The sequence below is a fragment of the Lipophrys pholis genome, assembly GCF_963383615.2.
Source record: "Lipophrys pholis genome assembly, chromosome: 8".
In the NCBI taxonomy this organism is placed as follows: domain Eukaryota; kingdom Metazoa; phylum Chordata; class Actinopteri; order Blenniiformes; family Blenniidae; genus Lipophrys; species Lipophrys pholis.
In genome coordinates, this window is record NC_137630.1 from 21,358,542 (window position 1) to 21,384,550 (window position 26,009).

Genomic DNA, 26,009 nt, shown 5'->3' on the forward strand with positions numbered 1-26,009 from the left:
ATGAAGCCGATTGAATTTTTTAAGAATATAAAGTAAATATACATGAAAAATGTCCATTTCTATAAAGAAAAGTGAAGCGTTCAGGTTGTGGATCAGTGGTTCCCAATCCCCTTTGAGTGAGCGCTCGAGATCACTGGAGTGTTTGACTCCTCTAAAGTGAGACTTACACATGTGAAAGAAACTCATATTATGACACTTTTGAGAATCTGGAGCCCAAATAGGAAACTACCCATATTTTCATTGTGACAGGCCCCGTTTTCTGTCTTCATGAGAGGCTTCACTGTAATGTCATGATTCTGTTGACAAACATTGTAGAAAGCAATTTAGGGGTGGTCCATGAAATAAAGGTTGGGAACCACTGAACCAGATGATGGAAAAACAACTGTGGATTCAGACCTGGACATATCAATTCAGGTCATTTATTGCATTTTTAAACTAATTCTTTTGGCACATTTTAACCATCACACCAGTGCTTCTGTTAGAAATATCCACATTGTTTTTGAAATGATTTCCTTTTACAAACATCTGTGGCGTACAGCTGCTCCCCGCTAAAAACCAGTCTGCTGAAGTAAGAGTTATAACCTGTTTGTATTTCAATCTGCAAATCACCCAATCCATGCATATGGAGCGGTGTTGATGGAGGTGTTGGCTTCAATGTGCTGCACTTGTGAAGCCACTTGTTCAATGGATGTTACTTGTATTTTCTTTTATCTGGTTCGATAAATGCCTTTGTGACGATGTATTTTATCTTTGCTCTCAGTCCAAACCCCTTCGGGAGTCTTAACCAAAACCATAGAAGTGTGTCTACACAAGGAGGGAAACAGTTTTGGGTTTGTCATGCGAGGTAGGTGTTTGTGTTTTGTGAACTCTCACAGAAGTGGATAGTTCTTCTCTGATTTGTCCCTGTTTGTTTCCCAGGCGGTTTCCATGAAGACTGGCGCAGGTCTCGTCCTCTGGTGGTCACTCACGTCAGGCCTGGAGGTCCCGCCGACAGGTGAGGATTTGAACCAGAGAGAGAGCGTTTGTTTGTGTACGTCTATACAAATGCAGTTATTTATGAGTCCCGTATGTATTTATATATGTCTGGAGCATGCATGAATGAGCCTATTGAAGTCATTGTATGTGTGCATGCATGCGTTTTGTGTGTACTTGGATGTATAGCTTAATGGATGTGTTGTACTAATTGCTATATTGTTTGCTCTTGAAACATTGTCTCTTGTCCCTGTGGACTATTTTAATAGCAGTTTACGTCAAATGATACAAAAGCACCAATGTCTTAATGTGCACGTGACCTTTTCAGTATCATTAGTACAAGCTCAGACCACGGCAACAAACTGTGGCCGTGACACATTTGCGGTATGTTATCTTCAAAGCAGAGAGGACTGCGCTCATCCCGAGGCTAATGCAACATTGCACTTTTCCCCGTGAAAATTTAGAGCATCAAAACACTGGAGCAACATAACTCACCATCAAAGACTTTACGGCCGTTTATCTTTGTTTCTCCTTCATCTCACCTGGGAGGAAACACTCATGTGGAACAGTTTAATCACTTACTGAGACTGGTGCTTAAGAGCCCGCATGAGCATCTTTGTTTTGGTCTCCTATGTAGCATTTTCAAATATATACAGTATATTTAATTATTTTTGTGCTTTGTCTTGTCTTTTCACCAGAGAGGGCACTTTGAAGGCCGGAGACCGAGTATTGAGCATTGACGGGATGCCTCTGAACAGAGAGAGGCACGCCGACGCTTTGACCATGCTGATGCAGAGCGGCCAGGAAGCTCTGTTCCTGATCGAGTATGACGTCTCTGTCATGGGTGAGCACACACACATACACAGGGAATATGTGACGGCATGGTAGGGCAGAATTGCTCTGAGGGTAAATAATGTGGCCGTTTGGCCGTGGAGATGTGAGTGAGTGAGTAGAGACGCCACCAGGAGAGTCACATGTGCCCGAGAGCACATTTCTAACCGCAGAGGAGTAATAATCTGAGCTTAATTTGAATGTGTGGGTCTCTCTTCTCTTAAACAATGGAACAGTTAAAAAAAAATATTTTTTATCTTAGCTCAACTTTTTTTCCTATTGGTTGACCCCAATAAAACATGGCTGGACATGAGCACAAGACATCAACATCTAAATCCCCCTTGTTTGGATCCAGAACCACATTTATATAGATATTTTATGTAATGATAATAGTTATATAATACGATTCACAAATAAATATTTAAAAGGGACTTAGAGGGAAACCTTTATCTTACAAGAAGTCCTATTGAGATCAAAATCTCTCTTCGACTGGGATCTTGTGTGGCTATTTTGGCTAATGCATTTTTATAAATCTGTCATATTGGTTTTGTTGGATTTATCATGATTGTGACAGAATCTCATCTAGTTTCAGTCCAACATACTCTCACCACTACTTCAAAAAGTAGCAGAATGTGGCCTGAAGCACACAAGCTCACTACATGACTAAAAGCCTAATTATAACCGCCATTGGTCATGGTGACTAATTTGTATGATTGCATACTTTGCACTGGTCTGGGCAAACTGGGGCAGGACACTAAGGACAGTTGACACACATTATATGTCTCTGTGGGGTTTTAGGATCCAGACCTGCAGCCTTCACACTGAGCCATCAGAGCAGAAAAAAAATGATTTGGAACTGAAATGTGGGAAAGAAAAACAGGATCTTGTAAATCCTGAAATTGTCATATAATTTATTCTGGGCACTTCAACACTTTATTTGTCCCACAAAGATTACCACTCGCCCAAGATATTTTCTTTCTTCCACATCACTGTATCCAACGAGACTCCTCTCCCTGTCATTACTTTAGTCAACATGTTAAAATGTCACAGCTGACAATGAATTGTGTCTCTTTATGTCACATTTCTATGGGGTTTACGGTGTGTGCAGAAATATGATTCAGTTTGAGCAGGACTGTTCACCTTTTTGGTGGTCAAAGTGGATTTCTTGTATGTGACATACTATTCACATACATATGTGCACAGTCCATTTATCAATAACCAATATGAGGCAATTCATCAACAGAAAAGAGTCACAGTCACTTAGCATCATCTGGGCCTATAGATTGTAACTTACACACACACACCAGTCAGATAAAAGATTAATGACATGGAGCCTAAACCAACGTAGTCGATTAGACATCTGCATGAGCACTCTATGTGCGAGGTGTTAACAGTTTTATTCATTTTGCTAGCCAAGCGGATGGAATTCATATGTAGTGAATAGCACTTTTAGAATATAATCTAACTAATTTTCAGCAGTTTTGTAATTCATTTTATTACATGTATTCAATTTTATTGCACAGCAGCTGAGAGCTGAAGTATTGCAAATCTAATATCAGTGCACTCATCTGTTCCTGTTTTGGGGCTATTATTTTCACTGTGTGTTGAGATTGCAGAAGGCATTACTTGGTTCCAGGCTCCATATCCATCCAGTAACCTTGTTGACCTGCATAGTATCTGTGTGTGTTATCTGTTTCAGAGGCGGTGCAGCAAGCCTCAGGCCCTCTGCTGGTGGAGATAGTGAGGGGTCCGTCAGCCAGCCTGGGAATCAGCCTCACCACAACAATATACAGAAGCAAACAAGTTATCATTATCGACAAAATAAAGCCAGCCAGTGTTGTGGAAAGGTGAAGCTATTTTTATTTACATTGCCACTTCACTGACAATGTCCTGCTGGAAACCCTGATGACTGAGTCCATCTCTGTTGTTCTCTGTCAGGTGTGGAGCGTTGCATGTGGGGGACATCATCCTGTCCATAGATGGAACCAACACAGAGCACTGCTCCCTGATGGAGGCCACACAGCTACTCGCCAACAGCTCGGACGTCGTTAAACTAGAGATTCTTCCGGCTAGTCAGAGCAGACTTCCCATCCGACCACAGGACACAGGTACATAGGTCCTGCAGGCAGGGTGTGATTAGCCACCGTGATCTAACCAAGAAATATTTTGTTGATTCATGGGCACAGGACATGTACTAGACTGAGGTTTCCACCTGCAATAATCAACATGCAATAGTAAAGAATTATAGTTACTCTTATTTGTAATTTGGCAGTATTACACTAATAACCATAATTTATCTGAAAACATCCCATTCTACATCCATTCGTCTTCTACTCTGCTTTATTGGACTCAAGGATGTCCGGAGCTGGTGTCAGCTGTCTACTGTATGTACAGAGACAAGTAGAGGCTGATCAGTCATTACATGCAGTTGAGCTGAGTGAGAAAACAGGTGAAGCATGAGACCAAAATAAAACAGGAAGTGGGATCAAAACAGATAGTTGTCACACAAATTAACTGGAAAGATTTTTTTAATAGTATACAAATCTGTATCCGAGGTATTGTGGTTACAGGCCTAACTTTACCTACAGTCAGACTTATGATAACATCAAAACAGAGCTTGAATATTCAGAGGTAAATGAGTGTGAATCTACATCAGTCAGACTGCTGCTGGACCAAGGTTTCCTCACCATGTGTGTTGTGACTGAACTGCTTTAACTATTTCTCCTGCAGCAGGAAAGAGCCTGGCTGCCTCCCTCCGAGCAGTGTGTCTGTTGGTATGCCTAAGGGGCTAGGAGTGTGCAAAAGGAGCTGTGGCAACACACACACATACACAGATCATTTTTCTTGCCATGTTCTGTGAACTTATTTCTGGGTCAGCAGCTGCAGGGGGTCTTAGCATGAAGGCATGAGTGGAGTCACCAACATGACAAAGCTCCAGATCATTCTCCGTCAGCTCACCGAATAGATGAATGGATTCAGCTCTGAAATGTCTTTTACTCCCTGATTTAGCATATTCTGGTCTTTCATATATCACTGCATTTTTATGTACGGATTTATTTTAACACTTCTAACTTAAGGTCAATCTTTTGAAGCATTCAGAACCACTGACACACTGTAGTAATAGTGACGATAAAAGACTTGTCTATTCTACAACTACACAAGACAAGCTTGTCATGATTCACAGACATATTATGTTCACACCGGCATCGTATGCGGCTTCTAAGTTCACCTCATGAAGCCCAGGTTAGCTGCGGTCATGCTTAACATGCCTACCAACATTCAGCTTGTAATTTGACACCAGCTTCATTGAGGAGAAGGCTGCTGTGGCATCGACATCACAGAGTCCAAATCAACTGTAAAAATCTTCAGCTTTATTCCTAGTGGGTTTACTTAGACACACTCCTTATTGGATCCTTGGCTACACGTGACACAAACACCACCACTTCCTTCAGGGGTCACCACACTGGATCATCTGCCTCCATCTCTCCCTCTCCTCTGCCTCCTCTACTGTTACACCAACTACCTCCATGTCCTCCTTCAATGTCCACGTCCTCCTGTCTCAGCACCTTCCTCTCTGCCACCTCCAGTTCAGCTTCCTGTCTTTTACACGGTGTCACTGTCTCCAAACTAAACATGATGGCAGGTCTCAGTACCGTCTTGTGAAGCTTCTCTCTCACATCAGCCCTGACACTCGTCTCCATCCTGCCTGTACTTTCTTCTTCACCTCTTTTGTCACCTGTCCATTCTTGTTGATGGTTGATCCCAGCTACTTGAACCGCTTTGTACCTTCACCTGTCTACCAGCTTGTCACACACACATGAATTCTATTTGGTCTCTACTGACCTTCATCACTCTTCTCTCCAGTGCAGACCTCCACCTCTTTTCCATCAGCTCTCTTCACAAATTAAATCATGTTTATATTATCACCATGTAGTTGTATTTCACAATCAGAAGAATGATCCGTGTGGTTGCAGATTTCTGGACTTGAGGTAGTATGTTTTGGCAACCATTTCCAACAAAATGCAGCTACTGACGAGGTTTAATTTAGACACATATTTATTCAGTTTATTTAACACTCCTAGATTATTCATGTTTGAGTGCTGCTAAACAAACAAATAAACAAAATAAAATAACATCTAAATGAAGCCACACCAAAATGTCTCTCAGTTTAAAATAGTATTGCATCTTTAAGAAGTCACAGGCTCGGCTCAATTCAATAATAAATCAGCTCTTGAACAAGGTGTTGTGGCGTTATGATAAGACGATATTTTCACAGCTTTTACCCCCAGGATAAGACATGATTATAAGATGCAATTTGTCTAATCTGCTTTGGGGATTTAATAAGACTGATATGGCCACCAAGAGATTAGGAGTTAATATTTTTTTTTTCCATCCATGTAGATTGAATGCGCCATTTCTTGGAGAGATTCCCCAAGGTGAGCTTAACATAAGCTGGCAGAGGCAGAGCTTTACAGGTTTGATTTAGTCAGATAGAAACTGGTTTCTGAAAAGGGCCAGAGGTTTTCCCTAAAATATTCAGACTACATACAGCTGGAATTAACCAGGCTCCTCCAGGATGGCAAACATCCCAGCCGTTACTGTAGTCACCAATGTTTAAAGCAAATCCTCCAACCATGCGCACGAGTCGTCGGAGATTAGACGCAAATGAAGCAGCACGGATTACTGTCACATGTAACGTTCAGTGACAAATTTAGCTGCATGAATGTGTGGAGGAAAGTTAATTATTGAGGTGTGTGTCATACAGTGGGTCAGCTGCTTCCCTTTGAAGGCTCGGTGAATGCTGTCGGACTGAATTCCCCGCGCCACAACATGAGGGATAAGATGCATTTCAGCATAAAACAACAATCTGCAAATCTCTCAATTTCATTCGGCGCCGAAGAAGCCAACACAAATACTTAAAAAGGATTAAAGGGAAACACATTAATGCTGCCAATCAGATGTGGAGGCGGACACACTGTGTTGAGGCCAATCAGGCTTTCAGCTGCTCCCAATCAAGGTCAAACCACAGTTGGGTTCACTTCTTCATCATGTCCAGTGGGCAACTCGCTGACACCCTTCTTGTACCTTTGGGTTTGTTTGAGAATGAAATGGTAAAAATGATCCTCAGATTTCATTCAGCTTGGTGGAAGTTGAGTAGACAACGTAAGATTCAAAATTATGATTTTATTTTTTTTTTTACTTTTCTTACAGCTCTGTGTCTAACCGATCCTTAGATGCTCATCTAAACACATTAAACCACAGAATTTAATCTAGCGTACCATGACAAAGACATTAAATATCAATTACTCTGCTCTGAATTGTCCTCCAGGCGCTGGGTGCTGAGGTACAAATTTAGACATGGGAGTAACAGTGTGATCTTATATTTTCTATGTTTTTTAATGGGCTGAATTTTTTGTGGGGGGGGGCACAACATAGATGTGGTTTAATTTATGCATGTGTTTCACTCCTCGCTGCTGCAGTGAAAGTGCAGAAAAGCAACCATCATCATTGGGACCCAAGCAGCAACTACTGTCATCCCCCACATGCCAGCCACAGCAAGACATGGAGCAGCCCGAACCACCCACACAACCAGCAGGACCACTGCAAATGTAAGTTATCACTTGTGACAGCACTGCTGCTGGCAATACACCATCGCAGGAGTCCCTTATCTTCTGCACGACTGTTAAATCTTTTTTTTTCCATTTTTTCCCCTCCATGGGTGACCACATTTCTTTTTGTGTTGCCTGTTCCCATATGGGTTAGTTTGATGATTTTTTATTTATTTTTTTCTCCTGATGTGCCAGCTGTTTGATACCTGAAGTGGTATGTCTTCTTTCAGCTCTGGTGAGTGGTGGCTTCTCCCCGTCTTCCACAGCCACCTCGGGCTTCAGCAGCCAGGGCAGCAACACCTTGCCCTGCCCCATCCCTCCACTTGCTCCCACCAGCCCTCGCATTTCCACTGGAAAGCAGAGGAACAGGAAGAAGGACCACAAGAGCTCATGTATGGGAATAAAAAAAACCACCCTACTCATCCCTTTTGTTTTACAAATTAATCAGTTCAATCAGATTTAGTTATTTTATTGTCTCAATCTGTAAGCGTCTATGACATTCTGACTCTGTAACTGGTGTTCAGCTGAGCAATATATCCATTATACAACCTCGGAGTCTGGCTGTTTTTAAGGCCACAGTCTGGAGTGCAAATGACCAAGAAATGGAGGAAATGTAGTGTTGGTTGAATGAACTGTGACTTCAAAATGTAAACCACCTTTCATCTCGCTTTGAACAGATCTGAATGATCACTGACTTGAACAGATCTGATGTAGACTCGGATTAAGTGACTCATCCCCTTTTCATACCCATGTAGTCTCTGTGGGCGCATGTCTCCTCCTTTTTTTGTCTCCTACAATCCCCTCTCTTGCTCCATTTATGTGCCACTTCTCCACTGATATCTCTCTGTGATGTGTCCCTCTCCCTCCCTCCCCCTCTCCAGTGTCTCTGGCGTCCAGCTCTGTTGGCCCGGGGGGGCAGGTTTTTCATGTGGAAACAAGCGAGGTTGTCCTGAGGGGGGATCCTCTCACAGGTTTTGGGATCCAGCTGCAGGGGGGTGTCTTTGCCACAGAAACCCTGTCCGCTCCCCCAGTCATCCGCTTTATTGAGCCCGACAGCCCAGCAGAGAGGTAACGCAATGAGACACCTAACATGTAAACAAATATCATATAGGGAGTCACCTTGAACTCCAGGGCCTCGGCGCTAATCATTCAGCAATGAAACGCCACATGTGAGAAAGTGACTAATTTTAGCCCTGTGTCTGAAACTCCCCCGTGTTCACTCATTCACTCACCATAGAACCAACAACTCTGTAGTTTATCACAACAGTGAGCAGTGAATTTAGTTTTTAGACACTTCAAAAATGTCATTTTTTTTAACATTGAAAAGGCTTTGACATGAGCCACAAACCTCCTGCCGGGTATCAGTGAAGATCTTAGAAGTGATCAGAATGGGTAGAACTGCACCAGAGACTCAAATCATTCACTGTAAAACTAACTGGACTCATCCAAATTTTGATTTAGCGCTTACAACTCCTTCCTAAATTATTTGATGGACTGTTTAAGTAAAGTTACATCAGATAGTGGGAAGAAAATGCTCTGCCACAAAGTCTCACCACATCAGTTTTACAGTGAACTCTATAAATGTATGCATATACATTGAGACAATTTTCATCAATTGTGATCATTTAATATTTTTTTTAGTTTGTCCAATTTCACTCGGTTACAAAGGTAATTGGTGCATATAACATGTTTTGTTCTTGATTTAGACGTGAATATCATTAAATGAAAGTGAAAGTCTCCATTTGCATTTCATTTCAAATCCATTGGAGATCGGAAATTAACTTTCAAGTGCTTCACAAAAGTCTGTCCTGCAGAATTAAGACAACTCTTCATCCCAGCTTGTTTTCCACCAAAACTCTGCTGCTGCTCTTTTTACACTCACAAAGATCTCGGTGATGGAGCTTTTTCTCCTCCAATCAAACTGTGAAGGTGTTACCTGCGCAGCCTGAACTCAGGTGAGCGTTTTAAACAGGCAGAAACACACATATGGAATGACTTTCATAGAACAAATACAATAATATTTAGGTGTTAAAAATGTATTCAATGTCTTTAATATGTCTTTAAAATGTCTTTTTTTACATAAATTGTTATCCACTCTCGAATAATTGACAATTAGCATTCGCCCATTACAATCAAGCCAAACAGAAAAGGTTACATTAATCTCAATGGAAAATCGGAGATTAAAAACAGGAAAACTAATTATTGCAAAATTTTGCATGAATTACTGACTTTCATCTCATCTTAAGAGCCATGAGGCTAAATGCTGGGGTCCAGAGGTTTAGCTTTCTTTTGGAAATTTTGAGTAGTTGCTGTATGGCATCATTTCACTGGCTGTATGTGGCCCTTCAACTAAAATTCGCTTGTTCCACCTTCTGGAGCAGTATTGCAGTCATGATTTGCTTGAAATGTGGGTACAAACATTTTATAGTTTTCTGTTATTTCAACACGAGCTCTCTTCTTCTTTCTCAAATTGCAAATTACCTTGGATCTTTGAGAAAATAAGTGCTGAGAACTCGGCGATAAACAGCCACTGATGAAACAAGTTTGATCAGGAAGTTGTGATGTTAACGCCGTCTTAGGAAGTATGTCAGCAGATTGTCATGTGTTGCATTTTCCTTTGGGTTATTTAGGTGAAACTACAAGAAACTGCTTGATGCAAATAGTTTTTGAGCTGATGTTTTCACACCTTTCCTGTGTGTTCAGTGGGATCAGTAGTCGGGTGGTGGTGGCAGGAGTACTACATTAATCACACCTGTTTTTAATGAGGTGAATATTTAATGGTGAGCCCCCCCTCTCACAGTAAGTAGGTCTGGTATTGATCTACACTACATGTTGCAGTCTAATTAACATACGGCTCAAACACGGACTGTTTGTAGTATCTGTCATTGTAAGATTAACGATGGTGGCTGCAGGCAGTGCGGGGACAGCTCCTCTGGGTCCTGCGGCTGTTGGAGCCTCGGCCTCTGCACAAGGTTAATGAGCAGCACTGGTCGGTGAATTAATATTAGCTGACAGTGTTTCTGTGTTTGCCCCCACAACTAGAACTCTGATTAAATGTCTGTGTGTGTTAATGAAGTGATTTTTTAAAAAAAATTTTAAAGCTCACATAAGGACACGTTTAAATATATTTATGTGAAGCCCAGAGGTCACATTTCAGTCTATAGAAGGTGTATTAAATGTGTGCTTCCCTGATGGTGGCCACTGTTTAGATTCTGAACACAAACTTTACCACGAAACAGGGCAATCTGATTACTTATGGTCCTGGTAACAGGTGGCAGGTACTTGAGTTGTTGTTTTAATTCAGACGCTGTTCACCTGATTTGGATGTAAACTCCCTCAAATTAAAGCTGGAAGTCTGCACTTAAGGCAAAACTTGTTTGTTTTTAATCAAATCCATTGTGGTGGTGTTCAGAGTGCAACTGCCATTTCGTTTATTAAGCTTCCTTTTCATATGATCCAGTCATTGAGTCTGTATTAGGTGGGTTTGAAACGGTTAATTTCTATACAGTTTGCTGATGTTAACTTTTAGTTGGACAATCCAAGAAATTCCAAGAAAGTCCATGAATTCACTTTAGTGGAAAAATGATTAGATATGTGCTGCCTTCCCTACACTATACTAACCTATATTACAATCCAGCAGGAGTTTGATTGGCTAAAGAAGTGGCGTAAACCTCATTTTAGTCAAGGGATCACAAAGGGAAATTTACACTCAAGCAGACCAAACCAAGTAAAATGATAACATAACAATTTAATTGTCTCTGTTCAACTACAAAGTACAACAACCTTTTTTTTTTTTTTTAATTCTAAAAACAGAGTAACTGCCCTTTAGTTGGCCGTCCAACTCATCCAAAAGACATAAAATCCTGTCTGTCACAGTCTGGGTGCAAGCTTTCTGCAGCTCATGTTACTTTGTTGAATAAAAAGAAAAAAAAGAAGCTGCTTTCTGGTCTCTCTCCCAAAGGCATCACCACCATCTGCTGTTGACTTCTGGGTGTCACTTGTTTTATGTCTGCGGCTCTTATAGTGGACAAATAAGGAAAAACAATTGCTGGAGGGGGGGGTTGCTTTTGTTTAATGTTTGTAGTACATGTTTTCTTTATTATTGTATGCTTTGCATCAAAGGTCATCCCTATGGTGGGGCAAAAAAGAGCTGCATTGGTTTAACATAAGACTGACTTGTCAGTGCAGTTAGTTGGAAATATGAGCGTCTCATACCAAGTAATTCGTGGTGTGATTGGAGAAAACTGTTGCAGCCTTAATGAAAATAGTATTTCTTTGTTAGGTTTGCTTCAAATATGCCCTATATTCTAGTATTCAGAATCCTCCAGAAATCAGCTTATTTGTCACATTAATATATTTGTGTCTGTGTTCATGTGTACAGATGTGGGCTGCTGCAGGTTGGAGACAGACTGTTGTCCATCAATGGGATCCCCACTGAAGATGGCACATTGGAAGAAGCTCATCAGCTCCTCCGAGACTCGGCTCTGGCCAACAAGGTCACAGTGGAGATAGAGTTTGATGTTGCAGGTACCAGAGAAGAAGAAATGTTTGTATCGTGAAAAGCCGTCTGCTTTCAATTGATCTCTTTTCGAATCTCCAATAGAGTCTGTGGTCCCAAGCAGCGGCACCTTCCATGTAAAACTCCCCAAGAGAAGAGGAGTGGAGCTGGGCATCACCATCAGTGGTGAGTCAGGAGGTATTCAGACATCCACCAGGGGGCAGTGTCGCTTAGTGAGACTGCAAATCCATAAATCTCAGACTAGCAAGTGCATGTAGGCACACACCTCCTTGCCCCTGAATAATACTGGCTTGTTCAAACATTCATCATTACCGCCTCTGCTCCATTCATCCTTGCGAGAAACAAACAAACTTAAATCCAAGTATTGTCATTGCAACCAAAAAAAAAAAAAAATGTTTATTTTGAGTCAGCATGGATTTATCCCACAGTCTTAAAAGGAAGTGTTTCTTCTTCCCAGCAAGTAAGAAACCTGGCAAGCCCCTCATCATCTCCGACATCCGGAAGGGAAGCATAGCACACAGGTATGAAATGATGATGAACAATTGTGGTTGTTGGTAAATGTGGCCTTCAGGTCAGGTCCAGGTCACATTAATGACACAATGTCCAACTTATTCTGAGCAGGTTTAAGATTTATACTTGTGTATGATACATGAAAATATGTACAAACTGAATAATTGTGCGGCCGTGGTGTAACAAAAGCTTAATTGGATTAAGCTATCAAAACTGGATCAGTAGGACAGAGCAGCTACATTTCTGTCTGCTCAGTGTGTGTGTGTGTGAGGTTGAGGGTGAGGTTACGGTCACCCCACTGAGATATGAGGCTAATCGGATTCAGGTGGTGAGTCAGGAACTGCGGCTCTCTGGTCCTGATTAATGCTTGTTATCCTTTGGCTCTCTTGCATTACAGAACGGGCACTCTGGAGCCTGGAGACAGGCTGCTGGCCATCGACACTGTGCGTCTGGAAAACTGCACCATGGAGGATGCCATGCACGTCCTGCAGCAGGCTGAGGACATGGTCAAACTCCGGATCCAAAAAGATGAGGACAACATCGGTACACAACTCGCCAAACACACACGCACATACAACCGGTGTGAAGCTGTGGTGGAGGAGCTCCACCTCAGCTTCTTTTGATAAAGCTGGATCTAACGGGTGGTCCTGGTGACTGTTCACTTTTCTGTCTTTTCATTTTCTTTCTGAACTTTCACCTGAATCAACTCAAATTTGGAAAGCAATTTGATCCTTCCCCAAAGGTACCTGCCATCAAGACATGATTTATTTCACTTGTCTTCTTCTACCCTCACATTCAGGCCCGTTTAAATTCAAAAGGCCTAGAGTAAGTTACATTCTACAATCTATAAATAACAAATGAAAATGTTTCACTTTGTTTTATTACAAATGTCCCCACACCCCCAATATTTAATCTTTTGAAAATGAAGCACAGCATCAACAGTTCTACAGTCAACGATGAGTTATGGTGCAAATGTGTTTTTCAGAATGGTTTTAGTAAATGCCTGTTTTTACTGACACTTCCCAACTTTCACTGTTTGATTCCATGTGTTCTGATATTTATACTAAGGCCGTGTTGACTCCCCGGCATTAACAAGTTTCTCATCAGGCTTTTTCTACCTTTTGCATTTTTTATGTCTTGCGATATTGAAGGGCTGGTGTTCTGTGCCATGTTTTTGATGTAGACGAGTTGGAGATGTCAGGATCGATAATCTACACAGTTGAGCTGAAGCGGTATAACGGACCATTGGGCATCACGATTTCCGGCACCGAGGAGCCCTTTGACCCCATCGTCATATCTGGTCTCACCAAGAAGGGTCTGGCAGAGAGGTGAGGAATTACACACTGCTGGTCTAGATGGTTATTTCAGAAGATAGTGACGCATTGAACTGGAGCCAGCAAAGAGCTTTCTGTATTAATTTTTTTTTTTAAGGAGACTGTAAACAATGGCTGTCTGGTTCTGTCTTCTAACAAGAAGCCTCTTTGTTTCTGTCTGGGTCAGCCTGGGCCTGGCAGCCTGACAGGTTTAGCTGCCCTCCTGTTGGTACTGTCTGGTATATTGTGGTATCGCTGTCCCCTTTGCTCCACCAACCCTGCAGGACCGGGGCCATCCATATAGGAGACAGAGTCCTCGCCATCAACGGAGTCAGCCTGAAAGGAAAGCCACTGAGCGAAGCCATCCATCTCCTGCAGATGGCCGGGGAGTCCGTCACGCTCAAGATCAAGAAACAAGCTGATCGTACATAAGATTTTTATATTTTATACTCAGAGATTTCTCACTCTTACTTGACATGGTTAATTTAGATATACAAACTTATAGAAAACAAACTTTAATCTAGATGTAAATACACAATGAATGTAGATAAGATTTAATTCCGCTTTGAATATGTTAATAGTTGTATAATGAGGCAAAACACAAAACAAAGTTAAGAGACTAGAATGATGAATTCATTCAGTGGATTCTAGTGATCAATTGTTTTGTTGGCCCCAGAGAGTGGATCCCAGTCTAGGGTCCAGGACCTCCTGAGACTTTCTTTGCTCCTCAAAATAGGTTTTGCACGTCAAAGAAAACATAATAAAACTCTTTGTGGGACTGAAAGCAGACCTGGTAAACTGCACATTGTGGTTTTTAAAGTTTTTTTATTATTTGAAGGCTCCAGTTTTTGTGTATTTTCTGAGTGGGTTTTCATGGATATTGTCTCAAAGTGGAGAAAATCTTGAGTTGGAAGGATTGCCGTGTTCGGAACGGTGCATTTCTTCACTGTTTCTTGCTCATTGTCTCTGCCAGAATCTGACAGCCGGCGGCCTGTGGACAGAGAAGCTGCCTTTCTCAGTGATCCCGAGGATGACCTGACAGATTACCAGAAGATCAGTAAACACTCTGAGGTCTACTCTGCCACTGTGCCCAGTATAGACTCTGCCATGAGCTCCTGGGATAGCTCCGGGTTTGATGCGGGCTACAGCAGCCAAGGTGACATCCACCGTTCACACACTGTGTAAATGTACCTTATCTCTAATAGTGAGGCAACATCTTTAAGGCAGAGTGTTTATGTATTTGCAAACATGTAAAAACACAGGGATGGACATATTAATTATGGTTTGATGGAAATTCAAATACATATAAGAAAGTTTTATTGTATTTTCACAGCAATGACTTTGTGGGTGATATAGTCTGAACATTTCTTCTGGGTTTTAGGGACGTATCTTCACAAAGCCTCTGATCTACTGCTCAATCCACATGAGTGGAGGCGCTCGAAGCACAGGAGTCACACCACCACCAGCTCTGCAGGCCTCGTCCACCACTCTGCTCTGTATGATGGCAGATTCACGGAGGATGAGTGGGACAAAATCCCAGGGTGAGTGCTGAGGCAGGTGTTTGTTCCAGGGAGCAGGTTTTCTGATCCAGAAGGTACTCCTCTCCAGCTGAGTCTGGGGAACTGTCTGCTCCATCATGTCTCCATTCATACAGTCCAAACCAAAGCATGGCAGGCTGCAGAGGGAGATCCAAGACTGGGATTGCTGTTCTTCAAGCTCTTTAAACGGTGTTCTCTGCATTCAAAGAGATCAGATGTCACAAAATGAGGGTTTAAAAAAAAAAATCAAGTTTGCTTGTTGAAGAGCCCTTGTCTTTCATGCTACTTCAAATAATTACTGTTCTACATAAAATAAGACAAAATATAATATGCGAAATGCTGCAGCCACAAAAAAACATCTTGAGTGTTCCTCGAGTGGGATTAAAATGTGTGGCGTGTGAAACTATTTAAAAAAAAAAAAGAAACTTTGATCAACCAGACTCCAATAAGATTACAATGATGGCTCTTGAGAGAATGAGTGTTGTGGATAGAAGCTGTTTGGATGCAGATTGTGTAGATTAAGTTTAATGTATTTCACCAGCTCGAGAGCCCTTTGATTCTGTTAAGCAAGAGATCTATGTGAACTCCTTTAAAAATTACATTCAGGATTTGTTTTTGACTTGAAGCCCAATTCAACGGTTAATCAACCTGAATGAGATCCCTTTGAGTCTCTTTCATCACATTAATCTACAATACAACACCTTGTGTTGTCCACATGTGAACTTCTGTTAAGCAATCCCCATTTTTTAGGTTACCCACTTCCTATAAATTTGTTCCAGTCATGGTAAAGGTTGCTTTATCTCTTGCATACATTTATGTAACACTAATTGTAAAATCAGCCAGTTTGCAACTCTGATTTCTAAGACAGTCAGTTTTCTTCATGTCATCGTGCTTCAGATGTTTTTCTACTTTTCTGTCTGTCTGAGGGTTTTTCAGTGCAGCAGTTTTTCCATAGCTTCTTTGGTTTTCAGATTAAAGTGAACTGCACTCATTGAATTGTTTTGTTTTTTCTTTTGTCATGGTGTGCTGGGTGCTTTAGTGTTTGGTGCACTTCCAAATTGTCCTTTTCTCTTCTTTCTCAGGTATTCTCTCTCTCATCTGCTTTATTAACTGCCCACGAACTCTTTGGTGTTTCACATAGATGCATCTTTTTCTGTCATCCCTTGTCCTCACAAAAAAAAAAAAAAAAAAAAAAACATTTCTCTGAAAAGTGCCCAAAAAGGGCTCACGGATACATCAGCCTTGTCTGTCTCTCCACATTTTTTTTTTTTCCCCCTGAACTTTTGTGTCACGTACAGTTTCCTGCTTTTTTTGGGGTCAACGTTATTTTGTAGGTTTGAACTTTTTAAACGAGCGGACTCTGGCGAGGTGATTTGAGCGAGGGGGAACGTTTACAGTAAACCCTCCTCGACAGCTTTTCATGGAACTCTCCAGCGACACGGCCCAAAAAAAAAAAAAAAACTGCATTTCCCATGCTGCTTTTGTACGCAGCACCGGCCTCCACTCTGCAGGGCTGCTCTCATGTTGTGGTTCCTGCATTGTCGTAGATTCGTCAGCCCCCCTCGTTGCCATGGCACCCTAAACCAGGAAGACAGCTTCTGGTCACAGGCTCTGCAGGACCTTGAGACCTGCGGCCAGTCAGAGATTCTCAGGGAGCTGGAGGTAGGCTGTCTACCCCCCCTTTTCCTCTCCTCCCATCTGTTTTATCCTCCATGTATTCACAGCCTGGTGTAACCCTAAATGAACATGCCAGATGAAGCATTATGATAATCATCAGTATCTAATCTACTAAATCTGGCAAGACAAGCTGGGCACCTGCTGCCACACTTTTGCAATGCCTTGTCCTGTAATCTGTGTGCCCTGCACAGGAGACCGTCCACTATAATTGTTTGTACAACACAGAAGTTAGTTTATCTTTCTAATACATGATACTTGAATAATCAATATTTTTGTACTCTTTCAGGCATCCATGACAAGTAGTGCTCTTAGTCTGTACCTAGAGGAGACCAGGACCAGTGAAGACTCAATATTTCAATCTGAAATTAGTCCCGTTAAAAGGGAGACAATCCACGGGGAGACCAAAATCCCAAGCAGCCTGAACACTTCATCTGGAGCCAGAGACGGCTCATCCCGGGTCAAAGGAGACCCAGCAGGAGTTTTGTCTCCTACAGCTTTGGCACTGCACAAGGTAAATTTAGAAACACAACTGGATCATAGTTTATCAGATGAAATGTCCGAGGAACTGGGGCTTGAAATTGAGAAACACACAAGCATAGCATAAACAAATTGATTCTTGAAGCGATGAACTGTCGTTTCTCTTTACTTAGCTGATTGATTCTTGCAAGAACTGTTCTTGCCAGAACTATTCATGTCAGTGGAACAACTAAGCATGTTTTTCTTTGTGTCCCACGTCAATAAACATTGTGTCAAATCTCCTTCATAGTTGGAACAAGCAGTTCTACTGTCAAGTTAAAGTAAACAACTGAAGTTGCCCATCCTTAAAGACGGGGTGAATTGTCATCTTAATGATAAAGCAATCAACAAGGACAAATTTATTTCTCACAACTGTTATATAAGCAAAACTATCCTTGAATAATCATGGATAGTTTTGCAGATTTAAAAGTCCTTAAAGTGTAAACACAGTGATGTAGATGGTGGGTGTGACAGCGATGGTTGACTGACACCTCCTTCACATGCCTCAAATCCCAACAGGCAATAATTCAATCAAAACTAATAACTGCACCTCCTCCGCTGCCCTCTCGAAAGGGCGTCCCCCCAAAGTTCAGTGCCCATGGGGGATGCAGGAACGACTGGAGAGAAGCTGAAGAAGGCAGAGAAAGGCAGCTTTTGGATCTGGCTGAGGAGGAAGGACCGGTGCTGGGGAAAGAACAACTAATCCCAACAGCCACAGGGCTAATGTTACCGACGCCAGCCCGAGGAGAAGCTCGGTGGTACTAAGTGGCCCACAGCCAAGATTAGACTGTGTGGCCAAAGGTGTGGTGTGCCTGTGGAGAGATAGAGGAGACACTTTAGTCTGGCCACAGCTGGTTTATTTCTGAATCTGCGCCTGTGCGTTGACCCTCTATTCTCCACAGTGCGCGTTGAGCGCCATCCACTGGTTGGGATGTATTTTATCCTGAAAACAAAAGACACATTAACAATACTACAAAAAAATAGAAAATAGAGGGTGTTTGTTTCCTCACGAATCCTAAAATATGGCATTCTTAACTACTACAGTAACACAAGGGCAACACCTATCAGCTGCAGGGAGTGACAGGGTCCGTGATTTTAATGACAAATTAAGGTCATCTGTGTCCAGTGAATCCCAACGGGTACTAGTTTAAGAATGGACTGGATTAGATTTTACTTGTTTTTTTCCATTGTGTAATGTCCTAGTAGGACGATCGTCATTCATTGCTGTGTCAGGATTTTCCAGTTAAAAATGCCTAAGGTCACAACCAAAGTAATGATTTGCATACACAATGGGAACATATTTATTGTGCATTTCACTGTATGATAAACCGCAGTCGACGCCAAGCACCCATTTCTTTGTCACACGGTAATCACTTGATGTGCCAAGTGTGTGTCAGAGTTGCAATCAACAGTTCTACCCTGCTACGCCCTAACAAGTAGTTACCCAATTTTAAATTCCATCTTGATGAATGAGCAGTCAGACAAGAGTAGAAATATAAATTTCACACCTGTTAATAGAAGTGAAATTTTCCATGGGTAATTTCAAGATATCGGAAATCAGATTTAATAGTCCTTTAACTGTAAACCCTGTCAAGCACCATGAATTATAATTAACCTTGTTATACAAGTTTTGTGGTACACAGGCTGTAATTTTGCCCGGCAGTTTTTTTTTCTTCTTCCTGCGAACAAGTGCTTTTGTCGATTTGTAATTCTTTGTGAATCTCTAAGACTTAAACAGGGGTAAAAAAATCATAAATCTAAAGTTGACATGAAAACCGAGAAAGGCGAACTTCAAATGAAGTTTAATTAGGAATATGACATAAATTCCTGTAGTGAAAAATGGGCAACGTAGGTATTGATTTTGAAAGGTTTCTTGTGTATGAAGAATCTGCCTTGTGGATTATTTTTTGTTTAAACTTTATTGTAGATGGCAGCAGTATCAAGTTACAATTACTTGTAATGAACATTAAGAATGTCAAAACACACAAAGATTAAAAACTGTACATAAATGTATACATCTTATGTATATTATATGATGAAGTATATTAGGAAGTTATTTCACTGTTGGTGTATCAAAGAATCTTTCAAGTTTAAGGAGAAAGGAGTTAGTTATGCCTGTGTTGGCTATTTAACAGAGATATATTTAAAATATTCTCAAGCAAAAGTACAATTACTTTGTAAAAGATTTACTCAAGTAAAAAGTTGTTCATGTAAAAGTTACTTTTTTGACAGGGTCAAAGAATTGGTCCCTCCAGAGGAGCGCAAGAAAGACAATGGGATTTAAATCTCGAAGTAGTTGTTCTAAATGAAAGGAACAACGTTACAAGGCAGTGACCTTGACAGGCTACTTTGATTCCCCAGAGATGATCACCATGACATCCTTCCATCCTGACATTGTTGTTTGGTCAACCAACACAAGGTCTGCGTACCTCATCAAACTGACAATTCTACAGGAGAAAGTGATTGAGGCTGCCTTTCAGTACAAGTGGGCCAGGTACAGTCCAGGCAATGTAATACGAATATGGGCCTAACCATGAACTAATTGCAACTTGGTGATGGCCAAGAGAAACTTAACGCTGAGAAAGATTCCATGCTAAACAAGAGGACTTGCCAACTTGGTTGCAATACATGGATGTGGTAGGGATTCTGCACCAATTCATAAAGGCCTAGAGAACTGGGAATTAGTAATCATACCTCCAGGCAGTTCAGGACATGCTACCATATTTCCCTGCAGCTGGACACAAACTGTATGCAAAGTCTGCATACAGTTATTGGCAAATGATGGATAAACTTCTACAGGTTATGAGAAGTATCAAGACAAGTGGTGGACTAACTAGAGGCTGAGGTTTCACAGAAATTCAACGTCTCATCTGGTTGCCATCTATGCCAGCATGAGCAGACGTCATAATGCAGGAACTGATGGGGGAGAATTAGGATTCCATTGAACAGCGCAAAGACTGCTACCAATCTAGAATGAAACGTGACACAGAGTTGTCAGAATGTTGTCCGTATCCTCAGAGTTATCTAAATCCGTTAGGTCCTGATCCATCTTTGGATAGTCTTGTCTGTGGTCTCACTACCCATGAGTCTGTCAATGATGACGATCCAAAAGAGGTTGGTCAATAGAGTCTTGGCTCCATGGTGTGGAAAAGTATATTCAGCGCCTCCTTTCAAAGAAAAGCAAGCAATCATATTGACGTCAAAAGCAGCCATTGGCATTAGTGATGATGGACGGGTACATGTGGATCTACAGCTCCTCTTCCAGAGCTACCAATGGTCCGATTAATGATCCTGCCTCATATTTTGAATACGAGTTGTGTACTCTTCCACCAGCACTCTTTGATAACTCGTCCCACCGATGGCAAGCTGGTAAACCATCTTTGGCAGATGCCATGTGGAAGCTAGTGGGAAATGAACATGAAAGCCTTACCGACTTGGTCCATCATGTCCTTGAAGGTGGTGCTCTTCTGCAGCGACTGCCAAGTTCAAAGGGAGTGACATTTGGCACAGTGTTCAAAACTTATGTTGACTATTGTTTTTGATGAGTACTTGATGTTCTAAGTCTCTTTCAAAGTTGCATTAAGCAGGTCTATCCTGCCACGCCCAACTGTCAAGTAGTTGCCCATTTTAAATTCCATCTTGATGAATAAGCAATTGGATAAGAATAGAAATATACTTCTCACATTTGTTAATCGAAGTGGAACTTTCCATTGGTGATTTCAAGAGATCGTGAATTACATTTAATAGACTGTAATTTTGACCACCAGTTTGTTTTTTTTCTTCTTCCTGCAAACGGGTGCTTTTGTCAGGTTTTTTTTTTTTTTATTCTTTGTGAATCTCTAAGACTCATAAACAGGGAAAAATATTCTTAAGTAATCCAGTACAAGTAGGCCAAGTATTGTCCAGGCAATCTAATATGAATATGGGCCTAACCATGAACTAATTGCAACAGAAATTATTTGACATGTATTTGGTGCAGAAACACCCCATGCACAACATATCAAAAGTTTGAGAAAAGACCAGCAGGGGAACGTGGTCAAAATTGTATAATTATGTTAATTAGCTTCTGCCATCAGCCAGAAGGTGAAATGACCCCATGACTTGAACAAATCCTAGAAGTTGTTTATGTTCCCACGTGGATGATTTTAATATGACAAATTTAAGGTCATCTGTGTCCAGTGAATCCCAACAGGCGCTACTTTAAGTATGGACTGGATTAGAGGTAACTTTTTTTTTTTTTTTTTTTTTTGGTCCATGTCCCAGTAAGACGATGAGAACATGTGTGGGCCTGCAATGAAATGCAGGCCCACACTGGTGCCCCACTGAGAAATCAGAGTCAAGAGTCATTTATATTGTAACCGTGACTTGAGGGTTTGCCGAGGGGGGGAATCTCTGCCGACGGCGTATCAGAAATTGGACACTTTGGGCACTTTCATGTAACACTCTGATGTGCACAAAACCTCAGCGTGCACCACGTTCCAACGTGGACCTGTGAAACGCTGCTGCCTACAGCTTTAATGTTTAATTGCAATCCTATATGTTCGACTGCACTCCCTCCAAATGTTGCAGAGCTGCTCAAGATCAGAGGTGAACAGAAATGCGGTCCGCTGCTCTCACAGTTGATGACGGGAGCACAAATTACGGTGTCCTGTGGGGGTATACGCCCGTTGCCTGTTCCACTTGACTCTCTGCGCTGTCAGTGCACTTTAACTGGACCCAGTGAACAAACGCTCATTATTCAACATTAACTGAGAGCTGACACACACTCCGCCTCCAGACGCACGTCGGTGTCATCTGAGCATCTCACTGAGCCGCCTTTCATGATCGACAACACACCCGCAGTGTGGAAATAAACAATATTTGGAGTTAACACAACTGGAATGATATCATGGAAAATGACAAAGTCTACTTCAAATCTGCTTCTTATCTGTTGGCCGTCCAAATACAGAGAAAGAAGTGACACACGGGCATATTCCTGTGGAAACTAACTGTTTGTGCTTCACACAGATTAGACACAAACACATCTGTACATCGCGGGCGCCGCCTCACTTTATCTCTTTAGAGTCAAATTTCATAATCCTCTCATCTGATAATTCATCAGACAACAAAGGCTTCAGCTTTGTAAACACACGGCAGGAAACTCCTTCACAGTTTGAGCCGTTACAACGGCTCAGTTGGTAAAACAGGTTGGTCTCCAATTCCAAGGTCAGCGATATGATCTCCAGTCGCCCTGTTCATGTTTCAAAAAGTTCTTGGGCAAGATACTAAACCCCAGGTTTCTCCTTATGGTGTGTGAGCGCCGAGCATGGTAGATTTCACCTTTGGCGTGTGTGTGTGAGAGAATAGATCAACGTGTCGGCTCCTGTACGATTTTGTTTTGAGAGTGCTGAAGTGGTAAAATAAGTGTAGAATTCCGTTTGTTGTGATATCCTTAGTGACTCTTGATTGCATGTTTCTTTGTTTTACAAACTAATGAACATTTATTTATTTTTTTATTAAAAATTAATGAAGCTCAGTTATGTGTTGTACCATGATGCTCCAGAGGAAGATGTGTGACAAACGATGGTCATGTGCTTCAAATTTGTGCCTGGTGATTCATAGTTGCATATAAGATAATGTGAGATATTTATTTATCCGGTTTATTTCTTAAGCACTTTGGGCTTCTCATAAATGGAGCAGTTGTGGCTTGGTTGGTAGAGCGGTTGTCTCCCAGTGGCAAGGTTGCAGGTTCTATTCCCATGTCTGCCTGTCCACATGTCAAAGTGTCCTAGACCGAGATTCTGAATCTCAAATTCCTAATCTAATCTGTACAATTTGTCTCTTCAGGTGACTGTGAGAAAGGACCATGACAGCCGTGACTTTGGATTCAGTGTTTCAGACGGACTCTTGGAAAAAGGAGTTTTTGTGAACATGATTCGACCTGACGGCCCAGCCGACCAGGCGGGGTTAAAACCTTTTGACCGCATTCTTCAGGTACTGTTTGTATTTTTAAATATTGTCTGTCAAACTTTAGATTATCATTGTTTTCAGAAACTATGTGATAGGGTTGAATAGCTCCAGAGGCTCTGAGTTGAATAGGAAGATTTCCCCCTGTTTAATTTGTAGTTTCATTATGAAGCTGGAACCATGGTGCCGTTAACTTGGCATGAAGACTTCAGACACATAAATTTGATATTTTTACAGTTTATATCGTGTGCTTGTTTGTGAAAATATCAAAATGTTGATGTACAAAGCGGAAGTTACAGCCTCAGGTCTTTTTGAATACGATGCCACGAGCTTAGTCCACCCATATTTGAGCAGTTTAGTTCATTTGTTTCTGCAGCACCTCTTTAACTTCAGCAGGTTGAATTGGAAGCATTGATGCATAGATATTTTCAGATCTCTCGCGAGACGCTCCATGGATTTAAGCCTGACATCGAGCTGGGCCACTCAAGGCCTTTCATTGAATTGTCCTAATGCCTCTTGTCATATCTTGTCTGTGTGCTTCGGACCGTTGCCCTGCTGAAAGGTGAACTTTCGGGCAAGTCTCAGGTCCAGAGCGATTCCATTAAAATGTATTTCAGTGATTCAATTCAAAAGGGAAAAAAGGTCCGCCTCTGAACCAGAGACCACCTGGGCTCAGGAGGGACAGGACTGTTGCTCAGTGGTCCAAAGTCCTCTTTTCACAGTACATTTAGTATTTCATTTGTAAATACGGGTCCCAGAGTGTGGAGGAAGAGTAGAGCGGTCCAGAATCCGAACTGAGGTCCAGTGTGAAGTTTCCACACTCACTGACAATTGATTAATGTCCAGAGGAAGGGAAACTGGAGCCAATAATGCAGATGAGTCGAAGAAGCAACCTGGGCTTCAATCACACCTCAACAGGAAACAGGCTTTTTACTTCCATGCCACACTGATGCAGTAATTCACACAAAAGGAGCTCCGACCAAGTAATTTTAAGTAGCCCAACATCTTTAAGTTCAAATCCGTTCTCAATCAGTCTAATGAAATGTTTGGAGTGGGGTTTTCTTTTGAGATTCTGGATGTCTTCAGAAAATTCCCACAGCTTTTGACAGTTATTTTCTATAGTTTTCCTTTAATATTTAGAATTTTCTTTCTTTACCAAGAAAAAAAGCTTAATAGTACATGATAGCCAGAAGTAAAAAAAAAAAAAAGAAAAAAGATTGACAAACATATGTATCCATCAGTCAGTTCAGAACAAACTAAAAAAATACACATGAGTCAGAGATGGTATGACAGGAACTTCAGTTCAGAGTGTCCTCAGGTCTAATAAAACCAAAATGATTTATGGTCTTCATTAGGCTTTAAGATTTTTTGTTATTCTTACTCATGAAGTAAATTATATTAATCTCCCTTCAGCTAAAATGAAAGCAAACCTCTCAAACAACTCTTTGGATGAAATGTGCAGTGCGTTGACTGATTAATGAGTCGGTTGTGATCTTGCAGGTGAACCGTGTGAGGACCAGGGACTTGGACTGTTGTCTGACTGTGCCCCTCATTATGGAGGCCGGAGACAGCCTGGACGTGGTCATTAGCAGGAATCCGCTGGCAACAGCAGACGGCGAGCTGCCCAACGACTGTGACGACCCCTCAAATTCACTGTTCTGCTTTCCCGACCACAGGACCGGCGGCATCGCTCTGTGACCTCAAAGATAGACGCTCGGTGTTGAAACGCTGCCCCTGGAAACTCATTCTCTTTCCCTCACACACGCGCACACACACGGTTAACTTTGTCACATTGCACCTCTCACACAGACCTTCACACTCGTGTTGAGCTTGCAGAGTGACCTCAGAAACAGCCTCTGCTGGCCCGAAGGCGCACGACTCCCTCCCAGAGTGTTGGCAATATCCAGTTTTTGTCATTGTGTTCGCATGATGCAGTTGAGAGGAGCTTCTGGCTTCAGGGCAGATTGCCCCCGCCCCCTCCGTCCACACACTGAAACCCCACCCCCCACCCCTCTGCTCTTCGGGGGCAAAGCCACATGTTATATAAGAGAGGAGTCATAGCTTCTGATGGAGCCAGGACGTCAGCGCACACGCCTTGGCTCTGCAGAGAATCAAACGCTGCACACATGCGCTGCATAAATTTACAGTCTCCTGCTTTAATGCTCTTGTTGAAGAAGCATTAACCCAATTTCGGTTTCAGTGCACCTCGTTGCACAGAGGCGACCCACATGCGGTGCTTTGTATGCATCTGAAACACTCGCAGGGAGACACGGAGGGGCTCGGTGGACTCGAGGTTCAAGGCACGTTGCACCTATTTGAGTTATTTCGGCCTGGACTTGGCTCCCTGCCCTCGTTTCCAGCCTCAGAGAAGGGACAGTGCCTCCAAATAGACAGAATGCACCCTGATGTTTGCCAAGTATCATTAACTATATTTTAAAACCCCTTATATCTTAATACCACAAATACTCGCGAAGACACTCTACCCTTTCTGTTATAAAAGCGGGTGTCCTTGAAGGGATAGAAAGGCTTCACGGTCACATTTCTGTTTTCCAATCTTCTCAAACACACATTTGCCAAG

The 26,009-nt window shown here is 42.0% G+C and overlaps 1 protein-coding gene across 1 annotated transcript in view; it reads left to right on the forward strand.

Annotated features, from left to right (window-relative positions):
- Positions 1 to 25,129, forward strand: part of LOC308112890 (glutamate receptor-interacting protein 2-like) — a gene marked incomplete at its 3' end in the record, with an annotated part of 31,058 nt that extends 5,929 nt beyond the window's left edge. Inside the window, exons 5-24 of the mRNA XM_080468700.1 lie at positions 761 to 844; positions 919 to 994; positions 1,671 to 1,816; positions 3,503 to 3,650; positions 3,742 to 3,911; positions 7,284 to 7,412; positions 7,643 to 7,804; positions 8,294 to 8,480; positions 11,794 to 11,939; positions 12,016 to 12,096; positions 12,389 to 12,452; positions 12,839 to 12,984; positions 13,625 to 13,769; positions 14,039 to 14,178; positions 14,728 to 14,910; positions 15,136 to 15,295; positions 16,840 to 16,954; positions 17,256 to 17,480; positions 23,312 to 23,458; positions 24,932 to 25,129. Coding sequence (XP_080324826.1) covers positions 761 to 844; positions 919 to 994; positions 1,671 to 1,816; positions 3,503 to 3,650; positions 3,742 to 3,911; positions 7,284 to 7,412; positions 7,643 to 7,804; positions 8,294 to 8,480; positions 11,794 to 11,939; positions 12,016 to 12,096; positions 12,389 to 12,452; positions 12,839 to 12,984; positions 13,625 to 13,769; positions 14,039 to 14,178; positions 14,728 to 14,910; positions 15,136 to 15,295; positions 16,840 to 16,954; positions 17,256 to 17,480; positions 23,312 to 23,458; positions 24,932 to 25,129 — 2,852 coding nt within the window. The remainder of the gene's footprint in view (positions 1 to 760; positions 845 to 918; positions 995 to 1,670; positions 1,817 to 3,502; positions 3,651 to 3,741; positions 3,912 to 7,283; positions 7,413 to 7,642; positions 7,805 to 8,293; positions 8,481 to 11,793; positions 11,940 to 12,015; positions 12,097 to 12,388; positions 12,453 to 12,838; positions 12,985 to 13,624; positions 13,770 to 14,038; positions 14,179 to 14,727; positions 14,911 to 15,135; positions 15,296 to 16,839; positions 16,955 to 17,255; positions 17,481 to 23,311; positions 23,459 to 24,931) is intronic.
- Between the last annotated feature and the right edge of the window lie 880 nt (positions 25,130 to 26,009).